General features: G+C 39.9%; 2 protein-coding genes across 3 annotated transcripts in view; one reads left to right on the forward strand and one right to left on the reverse strand.

Moving 5' to 3' along the window:
• rhobtb3 (Rho related BTB domain containing 3) overlaps nt 1-19,670 on the forward strand; it is a 34,808-nt gene extending 15,138 nt beyond the window's left edge. The window contains exons 8-13 of the mRNA XM_016672569.1: nt 7,231-7,340; nt 10,593-10,698; nt 11,261-11,434; nt 16,189-16,355; nt 16,458-16,554; nt 18,658-19,670. Of these exons, the coding sequence (XP_016528055.1) occupies nt 7,231-7,340; nt 10,593-10,698; nt 11,261-11,434; nt 16,189-16,355; nt 16,458-16,554; nt 18,658-18,776 (773 nt within the window). The 3' untranslated portion in view covers nt 18,777-19,670. The remainder of the gene's footprint in view (nt 1-7,230; nt 7,341-10,592; nt 10,699-11,260; nt 11,435-16,188; nt 16,356-16,457; nt 16,555-18,657) is intronic.
• Nucleotides 18,388-23,411, reverse strand: glrx (glutaredoxin (thioltransferase)). Of its 2 annotated transcripts, none has more exons than XM_007554284.2 (3): nt 23,126-23,410; nt 22,210-22,334; nt 18,388-18,797 (listed from the first exon to the last, which is right to left on the reverse strand). In XM_007554284.2, the coding sequence occupies exons 1-2, from the start codon at nt 23,330-23,332 to the stop codon at nt 22,221-22,223; spliced, it is 321 nt and encodes a 106-aa protein (XP_007554346.1). In that variant the 5' UTR covers nt 23,333-23,410; the 3' UTR covers nt 18,388-18,797; nt 22,210-22,220. The 2 variants fall into 2 exon arrangements, with proteins under 2 accessions (XP_007554346.1, XP_016528056.1); XM_016672570.1 differs by lacking the exon at nt 18,388-18,797 and adding an exon at nt 18,806-18,893 and having other exon boundaries at nt 23,126-23,411.
• Between the last annotated feature and the right edge of the window lie 1,104 nt (nt 23,412-24,515).

The following is a 24,515-nucleotide window of genomic DNA, read 5'->3' on the forward strand; positions in this document are numbered from 1 at the left end:
ATTTATGGATCTTGGATGTTTCATCCTGGACAGTGGCTCTCACACTCACTAGTCCTCTGCCTCCTTCCTTACGGCTTACTGCTTCCATGACAGTTTCTCCTTGCTGTGTGGCCTCTGTCCTCACCACATCCAGGATGTCTGAACCAGCTCCCTGCTCCGAAAGGTTAACTTCCCCGGCCGGCTCACTTAATCCTTTTGGATCAGTGTAAAAACTGTCCCCAAAGACTTGGCTCTCGTTCTCAGAGAGAGCTACCCCAGCCAGGGTAGCCTCGTCTTTGGGAACAGCCACAGACATGTCACTGGTTGGGGATTCAGGGATGTTTGTTTCTGTCAATTGAGCTTCCCTGTTTGGGGAACATTGAGGCTCCAAAACAACAGAAACGTTACATTTCAGAGACGATGTTTTTGACAGACCAATGTCTGTGATGTCTCTGTTGAACCCGTTTCCCTCTGAGACACATTCCCCGTCCGGGGAACTCGGTAACTCAAAGACACCGGTGAATATGCCTTTTCGTGACAACTTCTCCAGAAAGCCAGCGATGGAATTAGTGAAGCCAAAACTTCAGCAAATCCTCTAGCTGTGAGGTCAGCCTTAGAAAAATCTTCCCCAGCCGGATCAGTTTGTCCAAAGACAGTACGCTTGTCCGAGGTACTGTCCTGCAAAGCCTCAGTTGAGTCAAAGTCTTTGGTTTCACAGACATCCGTCGCTTGTTCGAAGCAAACTTCCCCAGCCGGGTTAGTTTGTTCAGAGCTACTTTCATCCAAATCCTTTCCAAGAAAGTAGTGATCAAATACCTTCTTCATCCCTGTAGTCACTGCATATCCAAGCCCCCAGCCCAGCGGGAGGATGAAGGGGACTAGCGCCTTGGAAAAAATTGAACATCCTTAAGAAGCACAAAGCAGAATCTCCACAAACCGTCTGGGTCCTAAATGCTTGAGTGTACGGGGATTCACGCATTCAAAGCCTCAGAACTTCTTTGATCTGTTGTGATGTACATGAGATCATCTATGATCTCATCAACGAGCTCACTGTAGTTCTGTGGCACGGTCTTGCTTCTGATCGTTGCTATGGAAACGATCAGATCAGTTCTGCATGACTAAAACTAAAGACAAAATAATGACTGCTTGCGATTTTTTTATTTTTTATTATTATTTTCATAAAAACAAGCACCGCTTAGCCTGGCAGGGGAGCTAGTAAAGATAGTGAAGCTAATAAAGCATGGCGGGCTGCCAGGCTTATAATACACTGGGGGAAACTGTGCAGTGGAATCTCCTGTTTAACTATCCTTGTTATGCTAGGTTCTCTGGAAATGCCGGATAATTGTTACAAAAATAAACGTTGCTCTGTTACATTTACTGAATATGGGCTGAGTTTTATTGGAACAGCTCATGAATCAAGTTGGGATACAATCAGTTGATCTAAAATAAAGAAGGAAACTATCATTTGTACATTCACTTTCAATATTTAGAAATTCTTCATGATTTCATCTCCCTATAGGATTGTTCTGGATTGTTTTAAAATATTATTTATCTAAAAGTTGTGCCTTCAACTTGGTTTTCAATAAACTCAGTGTGCTGAGTAATTGAAAACAGGCCAATCTTTTCCCATCCATCAAGTCAAGGATAAATACATTACTACATTACGACAGCTCTGCCAGGATGACTGAGATGTATTTCTCTACTAAACATTTTAACTTCTCATTTAATTTGAAATTAGTCTTTGAACTTTTGGAGCCACGTCATTATTAAAACAACGACCATACAGCCTTATAATAAATAATTTAAATAAAACCAACAACAACAATAACATAAAGAGCAGTGAGTTAGTTATTCAATTTTAAATCTTAATGAATACTGCCAGGTTACTCATGTGTTAAAATTTGGAGCAACATGAACTGCAGCAGCAGAGCTGCGACACAGAAGAGCCTGCCATCCGTTCTGAATAAAAACCCTCTGATTGGCCAAGGATGAAAATTACCCAAACTGAAACCCTGGCAGGGGGATCATATGTGCAGGAAGTGCCAAACAGAGAGTGGAAATCAGGAAAGATAAAAGGATCTGTGAAACAGCAGCTACCATGTTCTTCGTCCAAACAAATCCAAGCTCGGTGACTACGCCTGTCGCACAGCGTGGAGGTCACACATTTCCTGCTTCTCCATTCACTGTCGTGTGGAAGATGTGCATGTTTTTCAGCCCTGCTGTGGTGATGTAAACACGTTGGTCAGCTGGAGCCGAAACAGGGCTGGGAAAGCTGGACTGATGTCCACAAGATGGGAACTCTATTCCACAAGAGCCCTTAGTCATTTCCTAATAATTCAGACATGATGGTAAACGCTGCCTGGCAGTAGGAGGCCGTCGGATATCTGTTGGGCGTCGTCCAATGGCCCATTACACCGAGGAGCAAAAATCCTTCAAACTAAAAGCGCTTGATGGTAAGGCACTATACAGTAGTCAGCTGGGAGTCGATAGATCACGTTAGAGGTTTGATCTTCTTCCCTCGTTTGACAGCTGCGTCTTCTTCGTCTCACTTCAGCTTATCATTATAGAAATTACTTCAAAAACTGGGACGCTGAGGAAAGCCTTTGAAGAAACGTTCAAGAAAAATCTAAGGGAAATCACAGACTCTAATCTGTTTTAGAGACTTTGTGCCATCTTTGTGATGAAGCAGGTTTTGAATTATTACTGAGCCTTATGTCAGAGACAAGGATGTAAACAAGTGCGTGGAGCTGCATGCATTTGAAATTAAGGCACAAATACCCAAAATGTGTCCCTAAGCTTAGTTAAAGGCTTCCTCCATATTGTGACATTATGCTTCAGCTGGAATGTGCATGGCCTCTGAAGAGTCTTTGAGATTTCCCTCTGGAGCTCTGGAGCGCATAAGGAATACTGCAGAGTTACTCGACTGATTTGAGCAAGCAAAAATCATTCGAGTAACGTAGTGAGATGGCGGTGATTATAATGGCGGCAATATATTTGGGTTCTGGGTGTTGCATGGAGCAGCCGGGATGTAGCAGTGTTTCTTGTTTTTTTTTTTTTCTTTTTTTGCACCTGCCTGGATTGATCATTAGCACTTGTGTACTACGTAGTTTACTGTAAGTGTTTTACATTGTAGCTCCAGCGCACATGGTATACAGCTCTGGTTTTAACATAAATGAGCACACGAAGCAAATAGATTCATTCTGTCTAGGTCAAAATAGAAAGAAAAACTCTGCGCACAAAGAGATTTCTGCGTGCTGCTCTCTCCATGGTATGACGTTTTCCGCACACACGCCTCCATATTGCGCATGTTGACTGAAGTCTCAGAGGAGAAAAGATGTTGCTACTTTCTGGAGCTGTTTGTCATGCTGTCAAAGGGAAGCCATCGCAAAAAAAAACAGAGATTTTGCATTTTGTGTCAATGACTTCTATTGTACCAGGTTAGAAATTATGAGGCACAGAGTGAAACGCTCTGCCTAGAAAACACCACTCTCTGCAGAATGCTGTAATGCTTGATTAGTTGATGAAAATGCTGATGGTGTATCCTTGCTGACAGTAGCCGCTTCTCCACTGACCTTAAAATTGTGCAATTGGAAATGGAAAAACACATTTGCTTAACTGAAACATGCCAATTTTGAAGTAACTCATTTCAATAAAAAGCTCTGGCGCTATGATGAGGTGGTTTTTCTGCTATATCAGAGTTGGTGTATTTTGCAAAACTGCAATGGAAACACTTTATTGCATCACACGAAGAAGACAAAGAAGGTGGCAGGAAGTGGTAGGAGGATGAGGGAGCAGGATGTTTCTTAATGACTTATTGCGTGATTTTGTTTAATGGAAACTTAAATTCCAACATTTTGACAAAGTTTTGCGCACATTTGTAATGGAAATACATTTCCATGCTGGTGAGTCTGAAACTGACGGTGGTTGTGCAGAAACCTCCCATAGCTGAAGAAAAGTGTTGCAGCTTCTGAAGAAACATCTCACCGCAGATGTCTTAACTGTGCATCACATTGTTGTATGAAGATAAGGAAAGCTGGGGGGAAAAGCCTGCGGCCCAAGTGCTTGCTGCACTGTAAGGTTGTGATTGTCTTCACTTTGAGGTTTGGAAAATTTGCAGCAATCCAGCATAATTTAAACAGTCTCGGATCTCCAAAATGAGCAACCACAGGGCGATCTGACTCTGGTGTGAAGGGAGCTTATCAAATTCTGGAGAGAAAACCTTACCACGGTGTCGTGCGCCGCGCAAATATCCTGTTTGCACAGCGCAACAAGCTTTTTTTTTTTTTTTTTGAAGGATCTGATTCACGGCACGCAATAATAAACATGTATGAAAGCAGCACTCATGCTCTGACACATAAGCCCAAGAGGAAGGTGCACACAACATCTGAGCTGGAGAGGGCTGAGCAGAGGGGGAGAGATTATAGAGTGAGCCCGATTCTCTGTGAGTGACTATATGAATAAGAATAAGCGAGCCAGCAGCTGAAATTGGGAGCAGTGTGGGCTTTTGTGCACATCTATACTGTGCACAGCCCTGCGTGTGCGTGTGTGCGTGTGCGTGTGTGTGTGTGTGTGTGTGTGTGATTTCATAAGAAAAAAGTGCAAAAGGGAAAGCAGCGTGCAGGGTGAAAAATGAAGGTGGCAGAATGTGAGGATGAAACGCGAGTCAGAGAGTCGGAGGAGGAGAGAGTAAGGTGCTACTTTTTCTTGGGTTGTGTAAGAAGACGTGTTAGCAACAAGCCGAGCAGCTCAGCATACCGTCAGGTGTATTGATGTTCGGTTTGGAGCGAGTAGGAAAAAAAGAAAAGAGAAAGTGGGGGTTGATGCGCTAAGTGGAACGTGAACGCTTTTCACGAAACCTGCGTAGAGATGCAGCATGTTGAGCCATGTGGAAAAACATCCCAGTTAACCTTCAACACCGACGGTCCGAACGCGCTGACATCGTATACAGCGCACGTAGCCATGCGTCATCTTGAGTCGGCTAATTGGATGTGAACAGGGCGCCTTCTTAGCCTGCAGAAACATTTTGAGCTCAGTGAGAGAAAAAATGCTCTTTCGCAGCATGCAGAAAAATAGAATTAATATCGTGTTGGCAATTCAGCTTAATTAATTGTTCTGCTTCAGCCCAATTCACAAAAAAACAAAAACAAAAAAAAAAAACAGTTTTTCAGCATCACTGAAAAACTGTTTGAGCATCACACCCACAGTGGGAGCTGTGTGCTGTGAGGTTTTTGCCACTTGGCTGTGTGAGGACAGTCACAGAGGCCATGACTTTGTGTGTGTGATGTTAACTCTCTGAGACTCTGTCTCCTTTTGTAGTGAGCGGCTGAATTATTGAAATTGTCGTTTGGATGCAGTTGTGTGGATGTGCATTTTCTGTGCATCGGCATGTGTATGTTTCTGGACACGGTTAGATTTATGGGTCCAGTTAGGTTAAAACAGCCATATTTACAGGAGGAAAAGTGTTTTCCCTCCCCCCTTATAGATTTACACCTAAATGTTTCAGATCATCAAAAAATATATATCTTAGACTATAATAGCATGAGTTAATACAAAAATAAGTTTTCAAATGACAGTTTGTCCAAACTAATCTGCACCTATTTCAAAAATTAATTTCTTCACTTTAGTAAATCTTACATGAACTGAGAACAATCACAGTTTTTTTTTTTTTTGGAAAGCTGAGTTCACATCCAGCTCTGGCTTCTTCCAGATCTAGAGAGTCAAGAAATTGTTCGATTAGAACTTATGTAACAAAATAATAGAAGATGAACTTTAAAAGCAGCACGTCTTCCTAAAGAAACTCAACTACCAAAACATGGTCAGAACCAGGAACAAAGATTTAAGTGACTGAGCGTTTTGACAAGGTCGTCGATTTCCTGAGGCATGTAGTTTAAATTCCTTGTTATTTGAAAGTCACACAGCGGGGGGTGGGTGGAGGGAGACGAAAAGCTCCATATAAGAAAACTTGAAAGTTGTGGCCATTATTGCTGTGTATCTCAAATATGATAGTGGTTGAAACTGAGCCAAAACTCCTGGTCAATAAAACCTTCGTATCTCATTTTTCAGCATTAAAAATAAATTACGCGTGTGCACATTAAGTTGCACGGCACTTGAAATGTAATCTACCAAATTAGTGCATCTAGGCAATTTTTTGTGAGATGATGACTGTGATTCAGTGTGTTTTGCAGCTACAGTTTTGAGCTATAAATTATTGATTTACTGTCTAAAGTGTAGCTCCAGGAGTAATTTGCTTGTGGGACGTAGGAGATCAGACGAACAGGCGGTGACGTCATCATACGAGGAAAAAACTTAAACTGTGATGCGATAGAAGAAATAAATAAGTTATTTAGTTTTTGCTCAAAGCCCTCCAGCATGTTTGGAGTCGGACTGACATTTCTCTCCGAAGGTCAGTCTGTCAGTAGATGATGATTTTAAACCTTGGTTATTTTCTAAATTAAGGTATAAATACCAAAAAATTATAGCAAACATCTGCTGAGTAAAATAGCACAGAGTATTCTGAAGGAGTCGGTGATCAAAGAATGTAAAATATTTGGAGACGGCTTGACGGCAACACAAATCATAAACATCCAGTTTGTTACTTTTATGTTTTATAGGAAAAATATGGAACCACAGATGTTGATTATGTTTTTTTTTTTCATGGGACTAATGAATAGGACAAAAAAACAGTTATTTTTTCTTTTTGTCGTTTCTGGACCCTGTAACTAACGGCAACTCTCAGCTACGTTGGAAGCTGAAGAAATGAGGCTGAAATGATTTCACCATCATCTAAAATATTTCTCCTGCCTTGTCGACATCAATTATTTACATATTTTAAGGGATGAGCTGCTGCAGGGATGAGCCAATCTGTTGCTGATTGGACAATGTTGTTACAGTTAAGATAACGATAGCACGAACAAGTTATCGCCCTAGAAGAAGAGAACTGGGTTAAGATTTTTTTGAACGTCACCAAAAATGATTTTCATCTCTGTTGTTGTAGAATAATAACCTGATGAAAAAAAAAAAATCTTATATTTTATATCGTTGATAGGTGCAGATTACATAAAAAGGTGCAGTTTATAAAAAGCTTTGACTGCAAGAGAGAGTGGAGAGTTCGGTGTTGAAAGCATGTGGGTGGTCAGAGCCCAGCGCCAAACAGAAAGTCTGTGCTTTTCTCAAAACCGCACCCTTGTGGAACCAAAAGGTGTGACTGTAGATGTATATGTTTTTTTTTTCGTTTTGTTTGTTTGTTTTCAGGAGCGTGGGAGTGGGAGCATCTCCAGGAGGCCCTGGAGGAGAAGCTGAAGAATTCGCTCGCCGTGGCTCAGCTTATGGAGCGCATACGATCTCTTCTCAGCAGAGACAGGGTCAGCTCTGCTAAACGTCACATTACAGCACACAGAAAAACATTCGCTAACCCTTGAACCGTTCCTGGGTTTTTTTCTTAGGCAAAAAATTTAATATGCTACATTGGTTTGGGACATAAGGGGTTGTTTTACTCAAGTTGAAGGGAAATATGTGGGGTTAAAAATGTTCTAAGTGATTAAAAATGCAGTCGGTACTCTGTAGTTATCGCAGCTGCGTGTTACAGAGTACCAGCTTTTGCACTGCAGGGTTTGGCCGTTTCCTCTAAAAATACCTCAAGCTCAGTCTGATCAATTCTCCAGTTTTGCTATAGATTCTCAGTTGGATTGAAATCCTGACTTTGACTAGGTCACTCACCCAGCAATCCTTTTGATCTAAACCACAAACCAAGAACAAAAATTTGTTTTTTGTTTTTTTCCTGCAAATGAAAATTTTTAAAATGTTTTTTGTGAGTATTCTTTTCCTGCTCAGCAAGAATGAAAAGAACAAAGTATTCAGATTTGCAAACCCTTCCGGATTCATTTTTGCCTTTTTTGGGTGAATTTTTTTTATTTTTATTTTGTTTGGATAGAAAATATGTTTCGCCTACTCTCAGCAACCGCAACAGAAAATGGGTCATCGAAACACTTGCTCCATTTAAACTATTTTAATTGAAAAAATGCGCCAACGTTTGCTTTTGAGAAAAAGTTACTGAATGTTTTTTGCCGTACTTGGTTAATAAATAAATAAACCGATAATTATTTTTTTTATAGCTAACATTTTCTATTCTGCATAGCATCACAACGTGGCTCAGGGACATAAAAACATGATTTATAAATGTTTATTTGTTTAAAAATTTAGTCTTTGAATAAAAATTTCACCCTAATCATTTTAAGAGTCCATTTGCATCCAGTGTATGAACTGGACAGCCCTGATTCAGCCCAGTCTGTTGCAGTTCTTGCTGTATCTTTAAGGTTGCTGACTTTCTATAAATGTTGAGCAGCTTTCCTGTCCCTGCTGAGGAAAATCATGATATGCTGCCTTTCTTTCAAGATCCTGACGCTCTTCCGTAAAGCTCATATTTGTACATCTAATAACAACGTAACCCGCTTGCGATTCATTCTGAAAAATATTTGCAAAGCAAAGTGTTCTGTATGGAAAAAAAAAAAACAGCTATCTAATGAAATGCATGAAATCCATAACAGAGGTTAAACAGCTGAATTAAATTTTTTTTGAATGCATACAAAAAAAATGTGTTTATAGTTGCAGATTAAGAGGGCCTTCATTAGCAGGATCATATCAGTAATAATGTGTCTGTGATTATCATATTTACATAATCAGTGCCTCTAATCACCTCCCAGACACTGTGGGGATTAGCGCAACATAAACACGAGATGTTTTCCAAGAAGCAGAACGCAGGATCTGGAAGGGAGTCGCACTCGCATGGATGCCGTTTGCAGGCGGCCGCGTCGTGTTTTAGGTTGTCTATATTTAGAAAGCGCGAGGACACAACGCAGCAGACTTTTAACGTTTTGCTGGGCAGTGAGAACGTGTGACGCGGGGAAAACCCAACCGGCCTTTCTGGCACACCGGATGCTTCCACCTGAGGCGGCGGCTGCTGACGCAGAGTGGCAGGAGCGGTCATTTGACGTGGTGAGGCGCCACGATGTCCGGCCGCGATTCAATTCCTTCCTCTGCTGCAAACCTCGTCCTGGTCGTCGGCGCGCTCAGGAAATTCAGTTTTAAAACAAGCCTCTCTGTGTGGTTTGATTATGAAATGAAAAGCCTGGTTTCTGTTGCCACGTCCCTGGAATAATGCGCTCATCTCCCTGCAGCAGGGCAGCGTGAGAGCGAGAGGTCTTTGTGCTCCAGCAGACTGATAAAGGTCATGCAGTGGTAAAAGGATGCTTTATAACTCTCAGCTGTGAACACGCTTTGCACTATGCAAATGTTGACAAAAAAGTTTTTTTTTGTTTTTGTTTTTTTTTTCCTTTAATATTCCATGTTTCATTTGCAGGGCGCTAAACATGTTCCGTATTTTGTACAAATCTGAAAAGTATGATGTGCATTTGTAGCCGGCCCTCACAAATCTCACATTTTTAAAAAAACAGAAAAAGAAATCTGTAAAAAGCTCCAGATAATGTTTGCCACAAAGCCACACAGTGAACATATGGAAGAACGTGATCACATGAGGAAAAAGTGAACAGTTTTGACCTGTGAGGATGTTTTTCCTTGAGCAGAGACAAGGACGCTGGTTAGAAATGATTGCATGAAACTAAATATTGGACACTAGAAGAAAACCTGAGGAAGGGCACGGAGGACAGAAGTAAATCACCTTTCAGCAGGACATTAAAAAAATTAATAATGTTTACAGATGCTCTCCCTCCAATGTGATTGAACTAGAACTATTTCGGGAAAAAAAGAAAAAGTTTTTAGTTTGTAGAAGTAGAAAGCTGATGGAGATGAACTACTTGCAGCTGTTATAATGAAAGATGGTTCAGTGAAATATTGATTCATGGGGAGTGAATACAAACGCTGGCCACACACGGTTCAGATTTTTATCTGCAAAAAAACAATTGAAAAACATGCATCTCTTTCTTTCTAGTTAAAAATGATCAACTAGTTGCCCTGGTATATACAGTTCTAATGAAATACGTTAAAGTTTGCCGTACCTCAGGGCTGAAACGCTTCATTGGATTAATCGCGATTATTGAAATATTCGTTAACTGATTCAGTAATAGATTACTCGTTAACTGCAAATCGCCTTTCAGCAAAAGACCATTTGCTGAAAGGCAAAAAAAAAAAAAAAAAACCAACCTTTAAGATAAAAAAAACCCCTGCTGCAGTTGTCACCGGTTGAATTCCTGGCCTCAGGCCATTTGCTGCATGTCTTTCCTCTTTCTCTCTCTCTTTCTCTCTCTGCCTTTCTTCCTGTCAAGCTACTAGAGCCATAAAGAAAACTTAAAAAAAAAAAAAGCTTAAATGTTTTATTAATAGGTGGTCTGGACGACCGTCTGCTCTCCAATTTTCATTCGCTGTCGGCCACTTGCCGTCCCGTCGGTCTTGGCTCTGCAGTTTGACTGTGTTTTATTGTAGCGCTGAGTAAAACTGGCAGGAGGGGCCATCTGTATTCTATGAGGGAGGCACAAAAGATGCTCAGCATGACAATTTTTCCTAGTAACAAGAAGCTGACACACAGCAGAGGAATGCTAACTAAACTCCTTATGGCTTTTTGCTCCCTTTCTCTGTGTGTGTGTGTGTGTGTGTGTGTGTAGAGCTCCAGGGACACGCCGAGTGCACGGGCAGCTCAACTTGGACCCCAGACCCTCGTCAACCTCTTTAATTCCCCTCTTTATTCGGACGTCATCTTCATGGTTCAAGGTGGGCGCAGTTAAGAAACACACTGACTGACAAACGCTGGCAGAGTCTCACACAGCAGGGTGAAGTGAATCATTAGCTCAGGTCGTCCATAAAGAGACACATTAAGGTAAAACAGTTGAAATGAAAGGCTCTAGGCTCTTTCCCACTTCTGTCATGTTTCCTCTCCACAAAAAGCTCCTCGTCTCTATTAAACGGAGAAATACAAGCAAAAGGGCCCAAAGCGTCCCATAATCAATATTTATCTCATAAAGAATGCAGCGAGCTTCTCCGAGCCATGCACCCCTGAGCCAAGTTAAAATTTTAGAGGTCAAAGAGTATTTCATAAAAGTATGTTTCTGTTGAATAAGTCGGAGACTCGCCACTGGCTGCTAAGTGCAGTTAATGAAGTGAATTTGCCCATTATGACTTTAGACTCCTTTTGTGATCATTTATTCCTGTGTCGCTACAAACAAAACGCGTTTATTATCAGCGCTAATCGTTTGTTCTCTCCAGTTCTTTACCTTTCAGGGATTTTTTTTTGCCGAACTAAACTGTAAACCCTGCCGATTAATGTGTAATTCAGGAAGCGTGCTGCCCGCCCACCGGGCGGTGCTGGTGGCCCGCTGTGACGTGATGGCGGCCATGTTCAGCGGAAAGTACGCCGAGGCCCGGAGCAGAGTGGTTCCCATCCACGGCGTCTCCTCGGACACCTTTCTGTCTTTTCTGGAGTACCTCTACACTGACTCCTGCTGTCCTGGTGAGGTTACTGCACTCAGCCGACCCACAGGTGGAACTGTTTCTGCTTGATACAAAGAAATGACAGCGTGGGAAATGTGTTCTGCAGAGCATCTAGGGTTGCATTTAGCTAACTTTTAGACTGGATAAGGGCTGAAATAGATGTCCTGAAATAGAAAATATCCTAAAACTACATACAGTAGAGTAGAGCATCCTTCACAGACAAATCTTTTATTTTAGTTGCATAATTTCACTGAGAAACAATGTGATAAATCTGTCTCAATTTGATCGTATTTATTTAGGAATAAAAAAAAGGTGAAGTTAAATTCTTTTTTCTCTTTTTAACATAATCAGAAGGGTTATTAGCAACCCTGATGCTAAGACTTTGTGTAGCCAACCTTTACCAGTAGGACAGCATTTAGTCACATTTCACAGAGAGAGAAGGATCTCTGACCTTTCACCTTTGGGCCATTTTTCTAGACCTTCCAGAATTCTCAATTGTCTTTTCTGTTCTTTGCTCTTCAATTCACCCCGTGTGTTTTCTCAGGGTTTTAGGTATGGCTGAGACGATTAATCGTGATGAATTGATTATTGAAATAATCGTCAACTAATTTAGTAATCGATTAATCGCCAAGTCAGAAGAAGGTTAAAAAACCCCAGTAATTAAACCAAAGCTGCCCAAAATATATATACATTCAGCATTTAAGATAAAAAAATACTTTTGTCTGTAAATGTGTTTTACCCAGAACTCCCTAAGTGGTGTAGTTTTAGTTTCACCCGGTTCAAATTCTATAAAAGAATGTTATGTTGTTGCATTTAGGCGATGAAATGTTTATTTTCTTTCTTTATAAAAAAGGATTTGCATCATTAATGTATATCTAATATTGTAGAAAAAGGCTTAAGTGGTTAAATGAAAAATCTGCAGAATGTGCCAATTTTTTTTCTCGATTAATCGGTTGACTCACTGATAGATTAATCGATAATAATCGTTAGCTGCAGCCCTGGTTTTAGGGGACTTGCTTGTCACAGTTCCAGCTGAAAGCTTCATCATTCATCACTCTTTCTCTGATTGTAGACGTGTAGATCAGGATGATCATCTGATATCTTGACAGCATTTACTGACTGATGATGACAAACTCACATCTGCCTTTTTCAATGAGATCTTCTCTTATCTTTCCCATTTTGAAGAATAACGTGCGTCTCTGTCACCTTGTATTCATGCCTCATAAGAGATGGTTGTCAATCAGGGATTTTACTAGAGCAATTATTTGTTAACGTGTCATTTTCTCTGAATAAATGTTCTCAAATTAAAGGTTAGATTGCTCCTAATTTTCACAGTGGAATCACGTTGCTGCAGCTTCTATACAGCCGTATGCAGCGCTGGATCTAAAAATGAGGAATCTCCCTGTGAGCAAGTTGTCAATAGACGCTTGATTAGTTCGTAGCAGAGCTCGGGGTCTCTCCGCATGCTGTGGAAATGAGCCCCACGAAGAAATGGGCAAACAACAGAGGCGTGTATGAGCGTTTCCACCCGGCCCTCAGTCACAAACCTAAGCCTTAAACAAAGACGCAGACGACTGGTCTTATCGTCCATCTGCGAAAGCGCAACGTGTTGCCAGTGTTCGTCTCGGGAGACGCTAGGAAAACAGCACTGAGCTTAAAATTCAATTAGATTTAGGGGGGAGGCTTGAAATCGGACCGTGGCATTGCTGCCTCAGCTGCCAAGTCACAGCTCCACACATGTTGTTTTCCACTGTCGCACATTTCACTTTGAGAGCACTCAGCTGATAGATCGCTTGTTGTGACAATGAGATGCAGTGATATTTACAACCTCTCTTACAACCTCTATGACACTAACTTCAACTGAGCAGAATGTACTTCTAAAGATATCTAAGCTTCCTTTGCCTTCATTTTAAACTCATCACTGATCATTTCTACTTCTGGCTCTTCTTGATCCAGTTTCCACAGCGTCTCTTTAGAGCAGAGCTGTCCAAGCTTTTCTACATTTAGGCCGAAATCGTCAAGTTGAGAGCACTCAAGGGCCGATTTTAGGTTTTTTATTAGGCTTAGTGGCTTTTATTTGAGAGGAGTTAGATGGGAAAGTAAGTGATGAAAGAGGGGAAGACATGGGGCAAAGGTCATGAGGCCGGGAATCAAACCTGTGACGTCCTCGTCGAGGACAGAAGGCCTTCATACGTGGGTTGTCCTTGAACACTGCGCCACCACAGCTCCCTGCATTTTGTTTTTCTAAATTAAAACTGAACTGGAGAGATTTACTTCTTAAGACATTTGTCATAATATTTCAATAATATACTGAATAGACACTATTTTGATAAAGCAGTCTAATTTTCGTAAAAAAAAAAAAAAAAAAGAACCTGTAAATCTCAGTTGATCCAATATCAAAGCAGAGTCTTGCACAGTTGCTCTATTAAATGACAGATAAACATTTTTCAAAGCTTTTTTTGGGGTTGGTTTATTGTCTTCACATACAATCATCTGCACCAGTAAATCAGCTGGACGGTAAATCGGTGCACAGCTGCTAATGTCCCAGTTTCTCTTTACGTACTTTAATAAAAAGGGATCCAACGGATTCCTGCTCTCTTTGCCATACAAAGAGCCATTTCTGCCATCAGTCCAGCTAAATAAAAAAAAAAATCATTTTACAGTTTTAAGATAAAGAGAAACACAAAGCTTTAGTAAAAAGAGGATGGATGTATTTTCTTCATATGAAATGCTGATATTTAAGGAAAATTATGTAAAATGATGAGATAGTTTACAACGTGACGACAAAAATCCATTGAAAGAAATATCACTAGTACTTTTAGCGTCATCCTGTTGTGGAGACTCAAAGCAATTATCTACTGAAAACACAGGAAAAAACCCACTAAAATCTTAATCACATCACATTATTAATAATAAAAGAGTCATTATGCTGCACTCCACTGGGACAGAAAAACAGCAATGAAAATCATGTTTTCTAAACTTCCTGTCTTCCTGAAAGCTTGAGTTTGAAATCAATAAAAAAAAAAAAAGACAGAACAAATGTGCAAACTCCAGCTCAGCCTTATTGTTATCTGTTGTGAGCCTTGCTCTCTCCCAGCCTGGATGATCCACAGAAATGCTGTTAGATACTAGCTGCTCTGGCTCCACTGATACTGACAGCTGCTAACTGTGAACGTTCTTCCAGCTTTAATCATTTCCACAATGCAGATGTTGTTGGTATTCGCTCTGTCCTGGGAATGTTTATGTATTAAACAATTACTGGATTTTTTCCATTTCTCAGTGCATCTCTAGTAATAAGAGCTAGGTAGAGCACAAAGGCTTTTAGAGTCACACCACTTGGCACTAGTGTCTGGAAATGAAAACGTTTCTCTCCTTCAGTGATGCTGTGAAAAGCAATATTGCAACTTTGAGGACTCCTGTAATTATTGCTTGTCTGCAGGATATTGCAACACATTCATATTGTAGTGGCAATTAAAAACAAAAAAAAAACTCTACGTTTATTCCTTAATATCAGGCTTAAATACCCTTAGGACGAGCATCTCTGTTTTCGCAGAGCTACAGCTTTATATCCACTCATGACTTCAGGAACATTGAGACCAAGAAGAGCAGCTCCTGAAGCTGCAGCAGCCCTTAAATTACATCAGACCCCCGGCGCTCAAGGTCAGCACAAGGTAACTCCGCGAGTATCAGTGACAAACGGAGCAGCTATCAAAGCAGCGGGGCTAGCGCGGCGCTTCGCCCAGAGAATACGGTCTGAACATATGAAAGGAGACGTTCCTAACGCTCGTTTGAGCAATTGTGCAGCCAGACATAACAAAGCCTTCTGTGTTTGCTGCTGCTGAGCTGATGGTGCAGCAGCAGCAGCAGCACGTCTGAGGCGCGTGCAGGAGGAGGGAGAGAAGGGCGGTGTGAGCATGATGAGGCAAAACAGTGCTGAACGTGGGGTTGGACATGAGTAACAGGAAATATCAGCCTGCACTGGCACAGTTTGAGTGGGTATTTTAACATCATCCAGCTGAATTAGTTTCTTTTTTTTTTCCTTAATTGAATTCAAGAATATAATGTAACAACACAGGAAGATGGCCGTGGACGTCGTAGTCGAAGCTTGTGTGTTACGTAATTAAACTTTGGGATGTAGTCATGTTTGGAGTCTTTGTTTAGGATTGTTAATGCGTGTCAGGGGTAAATATAACATTTAAAATGGTATTTTTCTGTATTGCATTAGCTTTGAGACAAAAAAAACAGCAACATAATGTGGTACTGTAACCCACATTTTACTGAAATCACCTTTTCGCTTAAAAATACCTGCTGGAATAAGTTTCATGTCTAGCTTTATGTCTGTAAAACATAAAAATATCACCAGTTACAACGAAAGACATTTGTTTCTCGTTCATTTCAGAAATCTTTATCAAGCTGCTATTTTTGGCAAGTAATCTTTGATAGAAAATATTGTTTAGCATTAAGAGTCCCGGTTTATATTTCGTTGATTGAGACGACCCGTAAAAGAAAAATATGCATTTGTATTGTTTATATGACATAAAATCTAAATATGAATGTTCCTGATGAGCATGTTTGGCTTTAGAAGACGTCAGTGATGGCAGATGAATCAGCTTACACGTGTTCACTCATTTGCCCTGTATTGAAATCGAGGAACGAGAGATTTGTGACTACGTGAGTCTTTTCTGACCCGCACCAGGTCATTTTTGACTCATTTTAAAGGATGTTAGACAGATTTCTGTGTGTGTGTGTGTTTTTTTTTTTTTCTGTGTCCAGCCAGTGTGCTGCAAGCCATGGCGGTGCTGGTCTGCGCCGAGATGTACCAGGTGAAACGGCTCCAGCACCTGTGCGAGGTGTGCGTGTGCGCTTACCTACAGAGCATGCCCAGCAGGGAGCTGTCGTCGACGGGGATCAGCGTGGTTCGACTGCTGCGCAGAGCGAAGGTGGGGTGCCGCCGAGGCCGCTGTGCGGCTTGAAAAGAGACGGACTTCAGAGTGAAATGTAAAAAAGAAAAAATGCTCTGTTGGTTTGCTTTGAATTGCCAGTGCCACAACGCGGAGCAGCTGTACATCTGGCTCCTCCACTTCATCGCCAACAACTACCTGATCTTCAGTCATAAACCCGACTTCCTGGAGCTGTCAGGTCAGTGGGAAAGCTAATATTTCATGATGCTTAAAAGTCGCATCTGTGATTTCTTTCTTTCTTAATTTTTAATACAGCAGAATACATCCACGCTGCTACCACGTTGTGAGTGGGATTTTTGCTGAAATAGACATAAATCAGTGTGAGACACTTCCTGTTTTAAGTGTTTAAGTTCAGAGATGTTAGCAGAACGACAATGTTCAGTTTCGATAATAGATCAATGAATGTAATTTAGAGAGGAGTCAATAAAGTTAATAAATCACCCAAAGCTATTTGCTCCCATGTGTTGTGGTTGCACTAATTAAAAGGTCATTTACATTTCAGCACAAACACAGTTAACCTCTGAAATGAACCTGTCAGCCTTTAATAACAATATTGCAAATTGTTTTTAATAGTGATCATTTGCTTTGCAAAATGTTACTAATTAGGATTCAAAATGGTTACCATATAGAAAAATAACATTTATAGATCCACCAGTTAACGATACCTGAATTTTTCTGTTCTTTGGTATATTTTCAGAGATGAATGTAGGCAAATTTTGATTCATTTTAATAAAAGCTTTTTTTTTTTTTTAGTTCAGACGGGTCTATCTACATAATCAAAATTATTAATACCAAAAGTAAAATATGACTCATTTTCCTAATTATTGGTTAATTCAGAAATGACTCACACTGCGAGTCATTTCTGAAGCGAATGTGGCCTCTGCTCTTCTAGGATGTCTTAGCAGTACAAGAGTGTGTTTGCATTTCAATTTAGTATAAGTTTAAATTAGTTGAATTCGGACGGCGAGGCTGAGGATTCCCAAACCGAACTTCTACATACACATACAGTATCTTACAAATAATATAGCTGCTTATGCAAATGATACTTTACAGAAAAGGCATCTATTTTTCCCCCCCACTGTAAATAGAGGTGGAAGGCGGAGCGACATTAATAACCTTCCTGTGTGAAACAGGAACATGAAAAGCTTTTCCTGCCAGCTGATTTGCATCAGTTGAGGTTCAAGGCGACGACTTCGTTGTGTTTTACTCGCCTCAGTAAAACACGTTCATGTTTTGGACCTCTACTGTAATTTAACCGGGTTCCTGCACAGTCTTGAAAAGTATGTGAAATTAGCTTTTATCGTTTTGCAACTTTGCATAAACATGAAAAAAAAAACAAAAAAAAACATGGAGGATGGAAAAACGTTTCAGTTTCAATTTTGTGTTCATTTATCAGTACATTAACACATATAGGAAAACTTTAGATATTTTAAATTATATCCAATTAATATTTTTATATCCAAGTGCCATCCTTTCACATATCAACCTTGGTTTCTTTTTTAGATTTATTGTTGTGGTTATTCAATTTGTTAAGGGTCCATTTTGCAGTTTTTAAGGCCTCTAACGTCCTTTAATCTCAGCTCTGAAACAAAATAAACATACAAAATAATACCTTTAATATTAAAGAACTGCTATTTAATGTGGGGTAATAATTTGGAGATTTAACGACTCTTAACTGTAATACAGCTTGGAATAAGAATAATGCGACTTGGTTTGGATGCCAAAAAGATAACGTACAAAACAAACTGAATCGATTTGTTTAATAATTTGGGAAATATATGGATAATAAAACCAACTAGATGCCGTTTTCATTCTCCAAAAAAATCATTAAGAAAAATGAATTACATTCTATGAGTAACTGGGAAATGTGTAGGAACCCTAAATGAAACCAAACACAAATAAAAGTCCACTGATAATTTGTCTGATTGGTGGAGTTTATAGCTGTTGTGCATTTACCAGGCGACAACAAAGCGGATAAATCCAGCCTAATTGCATTGAATAACACCAACACTGCAAAGCAGAAACTGTTTTATTGTGTTCATCAATCACACAGGACTCGATATGCTACTGGACGGATACTTAAGGGCACAATCTGGCTGGGGACACAAATTTTAGATATTTTATCCTCTTTGGCTTCGACTAAGAACATTTTACTGTTAATGTACATAGGAGCATTGTAAACATTTCCATATCGTTCTTCTTCGTGGGCCTGCAGTCACATATTTGTGATTCTTGCTCTTCATGTCGTCATCTTTTTTTCTTTTTTTTTTTAAATTTCCAGAGGAGGAGCGCGAGCAGGTGGAGCGGCTCCGCTGGCCATCCAGAGGATACCTGCAGGAGCTCAGCGAGTATCAGCAGCGGCGGCGCAAGCTTCGCAAGTCCCGCTGCTTGGTCATGTGACCGCACCTGGAGGCCCCCGCCCTGCAGGAAAGGAACAGGGGGTGGGACGGAGGAAAGGAATCAAGGGAGGGAATGACCCAAGCAAGGAGAGGATGGTTGACTGAGACAAAGGTTTGACTTTGTGGAATAACACAGGAAAGGACGAGTGGAGAGACAACAACAACAAAAAATAAATAAATAAATAAACGGATCGGTCGGGACACGAGTCTCCGCTTCTTCCTCCCTCCTTTGCCTACGGACTGTTGCGACACGGGCAATACGAAACGACTGATCCTTAAAAACCCAATAGGACTTTAAAAACGACCGTCTGACCTCTGGTCGGAGGCTCTGTGATAGATTATATTTTCTACTGGCAGCACTGGCAATACAGCGAGCTTCAAAGACAAAACGCCGGAAAACAAACCAGCATCAATTATATGCAGATTGTTTGAAGCTTGTTCCTAATGTAACTTCAGGTTGAAAAAAAAAAAAAAAAAAAAAAAAAAAAAAACACTGAAAATGAGGAAGTGGCAGATCTGTTTGGTGCAACGTCTGTTCTGTCTGGACACGGGGCCAAAGTGGTCGAACCCCTTAAAGTTTTTACACATTGACACATTAAAACCACAAACCTTCAGTGTGTTTTAATGGTATTTTATGTGATTGACCAAAAAAAAAAAAAAAAAAGAAAGAAACTTTTTGTGGTGGAAAGCAGAAACAATACGGATTTTTATTTTTATTTTTTATTTTATTTAATAAAGTGTGGCATGTGTTTGTATTCACGCCCTCGAGGTAAAACCGTGTAGCTTCAAGCTACGGCTTGTTCTTCCATATGGTGAAAGATCAACACACTCAGAGCTCTAGCTAAGCCAAAACTGTACAGAAAATAAACACATTTGAATTTAAGATAAAAAAAAATTAAAAAAACTTTCTTTGACTGTAAATATGTTCTACCCAGAACTCCTAAAGTATTACGGCTTTAGCTTCACACCATTCAAATTCTGTAAAATAAATAAATAGATTTTAAAAAATCTCCTATTCAGCACCTTTTGCACTCGTATATGAACGAGTCAATCCAAAAAATACATCAGCAGATTAGTCCTACACTTTATGAACTTTTCACATGTTGATGTTAGGAAGGCTGTTATTGTATTTTCAGCACTAAAATGTTTATTTTGTTATTTAAATAAGTATTTTTGTTTGCATCACTAAATGTGTTCCTGTTATTTTATAAAAAAAAAAAAGCCTCAGCGGTTCGGTAAAAATCTGCAGAAGATGCCAATTTTTTAATCGATTAATCATCAGAATAACTGATTACTAAAACAATCATTAGCTGCGACTGCAAAATGATTTGAGTTTCTTCTGCCAGTCTTCAATGACTAACAGTTGTCCTTCTGAAGATTTTTATTTATGTAAATTAGAATAGGGGGGAGGGGGACAAATACAAATTCATGCCATCATTTTTCAAACTCGCGCACCATTTTGTGTTGGTCCATCGCATAAAACCCCGATGAAACTCAATAAAGTTTTGTGGTTGCGACGAGTCGAGACGTGAACAGATCCAGTGTGTGTGTCCGTGTCCTGATGGATTGATAATCGTCACGGCGCTCGCGCGCACACACCCGGCGTTTCTTAAGAGCAGAAACACCCGACAGCCCCGTCAGCTGCTTAGCGGAGCGGAGGAGCGAGATAAGGAGCAAATTACAAAACTGCCCCGGTTTCCGTCTGTAATATATCAGAAGCTCAGATTAGCTTTTCGAGCAGGACCAATTTAATTGCAATTTCGAATTTTATTGCCCGATCACTAAAGCATCTCGTCGGGAGGAGAAGGGGAGTGGGGGGTAAATTTCATCGTCTCGTTAGACGCAATATATTTTGATCACAGCTTGGTTTAAACGAGGGCATTTTTCACTTGCACTGACAATAAAAAAAAAAAAGTCTGAATTTAAATCCTTTAAACAGACGTTGTGAAGGCTGTAAGGTGAATTAAAAGTGTTTTATGCACTAAATGTAAACATTAATCACTATATTTTTTACATTATTAGTCTAATCTGTTTAGGTTTAGCTTTTTTTACAATGTTTTTGGTGCATTGAAAACATATTGAATAGTCCTTATTGGGAGCGTTTAGACCGACATAAAACGTATCGGATTCCTCAGAAGTGGAATTGAAAAGAACATGAATCACTACAGGAAAAACCTTGCTGCCTCTGAGTTACAACGATATTTATTTTATCCTGTTTGATTTGTTGCTATCCTTTCCTCTTAAGCAAGATTATTTTTAATCATAACGGGATTTATGATTTATGGTGCTGCAATTATTTTTTGTAAACTCTATAACCTGTGGGTGTTTCCTTAAACGTGACGTAGAGACGACGTGGCTGCACTAATTTACAGTCGGACTTTTCGCTGCTATTTACAAGTGAAGTGTGTAAGTGAAACTCATCAGTGACCAGTTTTTACAGCTCTTTGTGTATCCCATTGATTACTATCAATGTACAATAACTAATCGCGCCGTCTGTGGCATTAGTCGGAGCAACTAGCTTGAGTAGCTGTGCAGAAACGTAGCCAAGATCCGTGTGTCGCCATCGGTCCGTTTCACCTGAAGGACGCCAAATTCGGCATCCGACGACAAGTCCTCGGATAAATCTGAATTCGCGAGCGAAAGCAGTAAATGGCAGGTGAAACTCTGGACTGTGAAACAAAAGTGGGACCCGGCGAGAACCCGGCCGGGCCCGAGCTGTACAGACTGTAGAAAACACAGTGTCTGACTTTAAATAAAGACTTGTTTTAGAACGAACACGCCGCCGCTGCTCTCTGTGTGGACGGTTAGCGTTTCATTTCCTCCAGTTAATCCTGCTGATTGTTGGCCTGTTTTGAGCAGTAATGGACAGTTTTACCTGCATGGTGCTTATGGGGGTTCCCAAGAAATCTGGACATTTTTTTTCCCAGGTCTGGTTTGGTATGCAAGAAGAAAACAGTGTGAAACTGCGAGATGTTCTACGGTTGAACGAAACCATTTCTTTGTTGGTGCTTCAAGAGTTCCTTCAGCAGAGAAGATGCATAAAAAAAACCCTGCTGTTTGCCTTCTGGGAGAATCTTAAACCACCCAGTTGATGCTTAGTGGCATTAAAGTTTCAGTTTTGTCTGAGCTGACCTTCCAAGACCTCTGGAAACATTTCTTAATATCTTTAAAATGATAGCGGCACAAACAAAAATATTTTTGCTGCACAAACGTTTGACACCAATTCTGTCTGATTTGAAGAAGGCAGTGGGGGCAACTTCACTCAGGTGAAAAACCTGGCAAAATAGTAGAATAAATACATAAAGGCATTCACAATTTAAACAAAAAGTGCTGACAAAACATAATCGAGTTGGGAAAAGTGTTACATTTTGGCAAGACAAAATAGGAACTAACATAGGAACTGAAGGCAGCAGGAAGATGCAAGAGTTTGGTACCTGGAAGCAGATCACTGAAGGGCCCCGATGGACTCCAGCATTCCCTTCAGCTTGCCACTCTTGTCCAGCTCTTGCACGTCACTTCCTCCTCCCACACACTTCTCACCAATAAACACCCGTGGGACCTGCAATTTTTTAGCCATCGTGGGAAAGAACAAAGACTGGTGAACGGATGAATAGCGTGACAATTACCCACACCCCTTAGTAAAGATCAGTACAAATAAATGACGTTATAATCTCTTAGAGGAGGAGTGGCATAGAAAAAATACAACCAAGAAACAAGAACTGTTCCTAAACCATTTCTCAAAATTATTTGAAGCTTAAACATTGTTTGAGCTGTGACTGCCTTTTATTTTAGGATGATCCATAAGGTTTTTACGCGGTCGTCCGTAGCTTTTGCTTTACCTAAGAGTCCTAATGTAACATGAATCCTCCAAAAGGTGAAGCATGTCACTAGGTGGAGTCCACTCAGTGTGGACATTAGGACTTTTACATTCGGGTAAATTTATGACAGATTCACACCTTTTCATAAAAATAAGATTTTATTACAACGTTAAATAGAATAAAAGTCTTTTTGTGCACCACGTTCAGTACTTCCCCTATTCTTGCAGATTTTTTTTTTTCTTTTTCTTTTTTTTTTTTGGAGAAAACGGCTCAAGAATAATTTAAAATAGTGATAATTATATTAAAAATTTTTCCAACGAAAAAATAGCATCTAGCACATAAGTTCTAAAAAATAAACTTGGAATTTAAATAAATAATAAAAGAAATACGAGCGGTTCCGTTTCGTCATGATGATTCGTGGATATAATATAAACAACAGTTAAAAGAGGTTGCGTAGGGAAACTTATCCTATAAGGATATATAATAAACTAACATGCGTTATTTAAAAGGATGAAGAAGGTGAGGAGTTTACCGATCGGGCTCCGGTGGTTTCCAGGAAATAGTCCTGGAGGCTGTCCATGTCGCTGCGCCCACTGATATTAATACACTCCAAATGGCCAGGCTTGAACTGGTATTTGGAAAATACGTCCTGAGCCATAACACAGTAGGGACATGACGGCTTCAGAAAGACCACCACTTTGTCCCCTTTTATCTGAGCCTTCACGAACTGCTGCGCCATCTTAATTTTCTTTGAAAATTTCTGGGTTTGTTCTGATGAGGCGTTCAATGTCGTCACCGAGAGGATGATTGTGTTTGAACGTTTAAATAACGGGTGACGTTGAAGGCATGAAGACTATCTTAAAGACACACGACTTATTTTCTCAAAGCGCAATTATCATTCATGTTTACATTAATACTTATAAAATACTGTATAGCAACAGATGCTTAAATAAGCATTTATGGCTAATTTCTTGAAATAAAAATGGAGTGTGTCGTTGTAAGTCACCGTGATAGTGATAGCCCACCTGCCACTAGCAGCATTTTAGATAATTTTAACTTATAAGCTAATGTTTGCATATTTAAGAGTAAATCCATATTAACATAATGGCATTAGCTCACACTCTACTGGTAGCATTTAAGCTTTTTTTATTTTATTTATTTTTTTATGAGAAAGCTACAGCTTTCCATGCTGAATGGAGTAAAGCAATGTTAGTCAACATAGTGGTCATAGCCCACGACATAATTCAGCTAACCTTAATTCTTACATGAGCAGCCGGTTTTCTGTCCGTAAATTGGAGTTTTGGAAAAACTCATTCAATTCAGTTTTAGAATAAAACACCCCATATTAAGAAAGACAAGGCAGATTTACAGCTGCAATGATTAAATTTATTAAGACATTTTTCTGTCAGTTGAGAATGACCTAAGTGATTTCAAGAAATACATATAAAATAAAATTGTAAGTATTTTTTAAAGGTTCCTCTTTACATACATGCAGAATTAAGGGTTTTGAGACAAAACCTGAGATGTTACATACACTTCAGGATGGATTTTAACAATGTCGGTTTACTAAAGTTTGAAGAAAGTACACATCTTTGAGGAAACATTTTCCTTATACAAAGCTTTTGGAGTTACTTCAGAATAACTTAAGTGGCTAATGACCAAGCCCAGAAGTTGGGGTAAGTTCAGAATGTCAGAAAAGCATCTGACATTCTAAAAATGACAGAGACATATTTCCACGTAAACCAAGTTGATTTTTATTGAAATGTCTTTTACATTGTCAGGAGAGCAAGATGACATTTCAGTCCAAATTTTCTTGTTTTGCTTGGGTATATTTTTTTTTATTTTGCTCATTAAGACTGGTCAAACCCCCTTATTACATGAAGTCACATTAGGCCATCTCATGTTGTTCTAACCAAACTCAA

Source organism: Poecilia formosa, unplaced genomic scaffold (genome assembly GCF_000485575.1).
Source record: "Poecilia formosa unplaced genomic scaffold, Poecilia_formosa-5.1.2 Scaffold62, whole genome shotgun sequence".
In the NCBI taxonomy this organism is placed as follows: domain Eukaryota; kingdom Metazoa; phylum Chordata; class Actinopteri; order Cyprinodontiformes; family Poeciliidae; genus Poecilia; species Poecilia formosa.

Bases quoted from the DNA above. Each gene is read 5' to 3' on its own strand.
- glrx (XM_007554284.2), bottom strand. From the start codon at position 23,332: ATGGCGCAGCAGTTCGTGAAGGCTCAGATAAAAGGGGACAAAGTGGTG. The intron at 22,335-23,125 runs GTAAACTCCTCA...AAAAAATTGCAG, and splicing joins AAACCACCGGAGCCCGATCG to GTCCCACGGGTGTTTATTGG.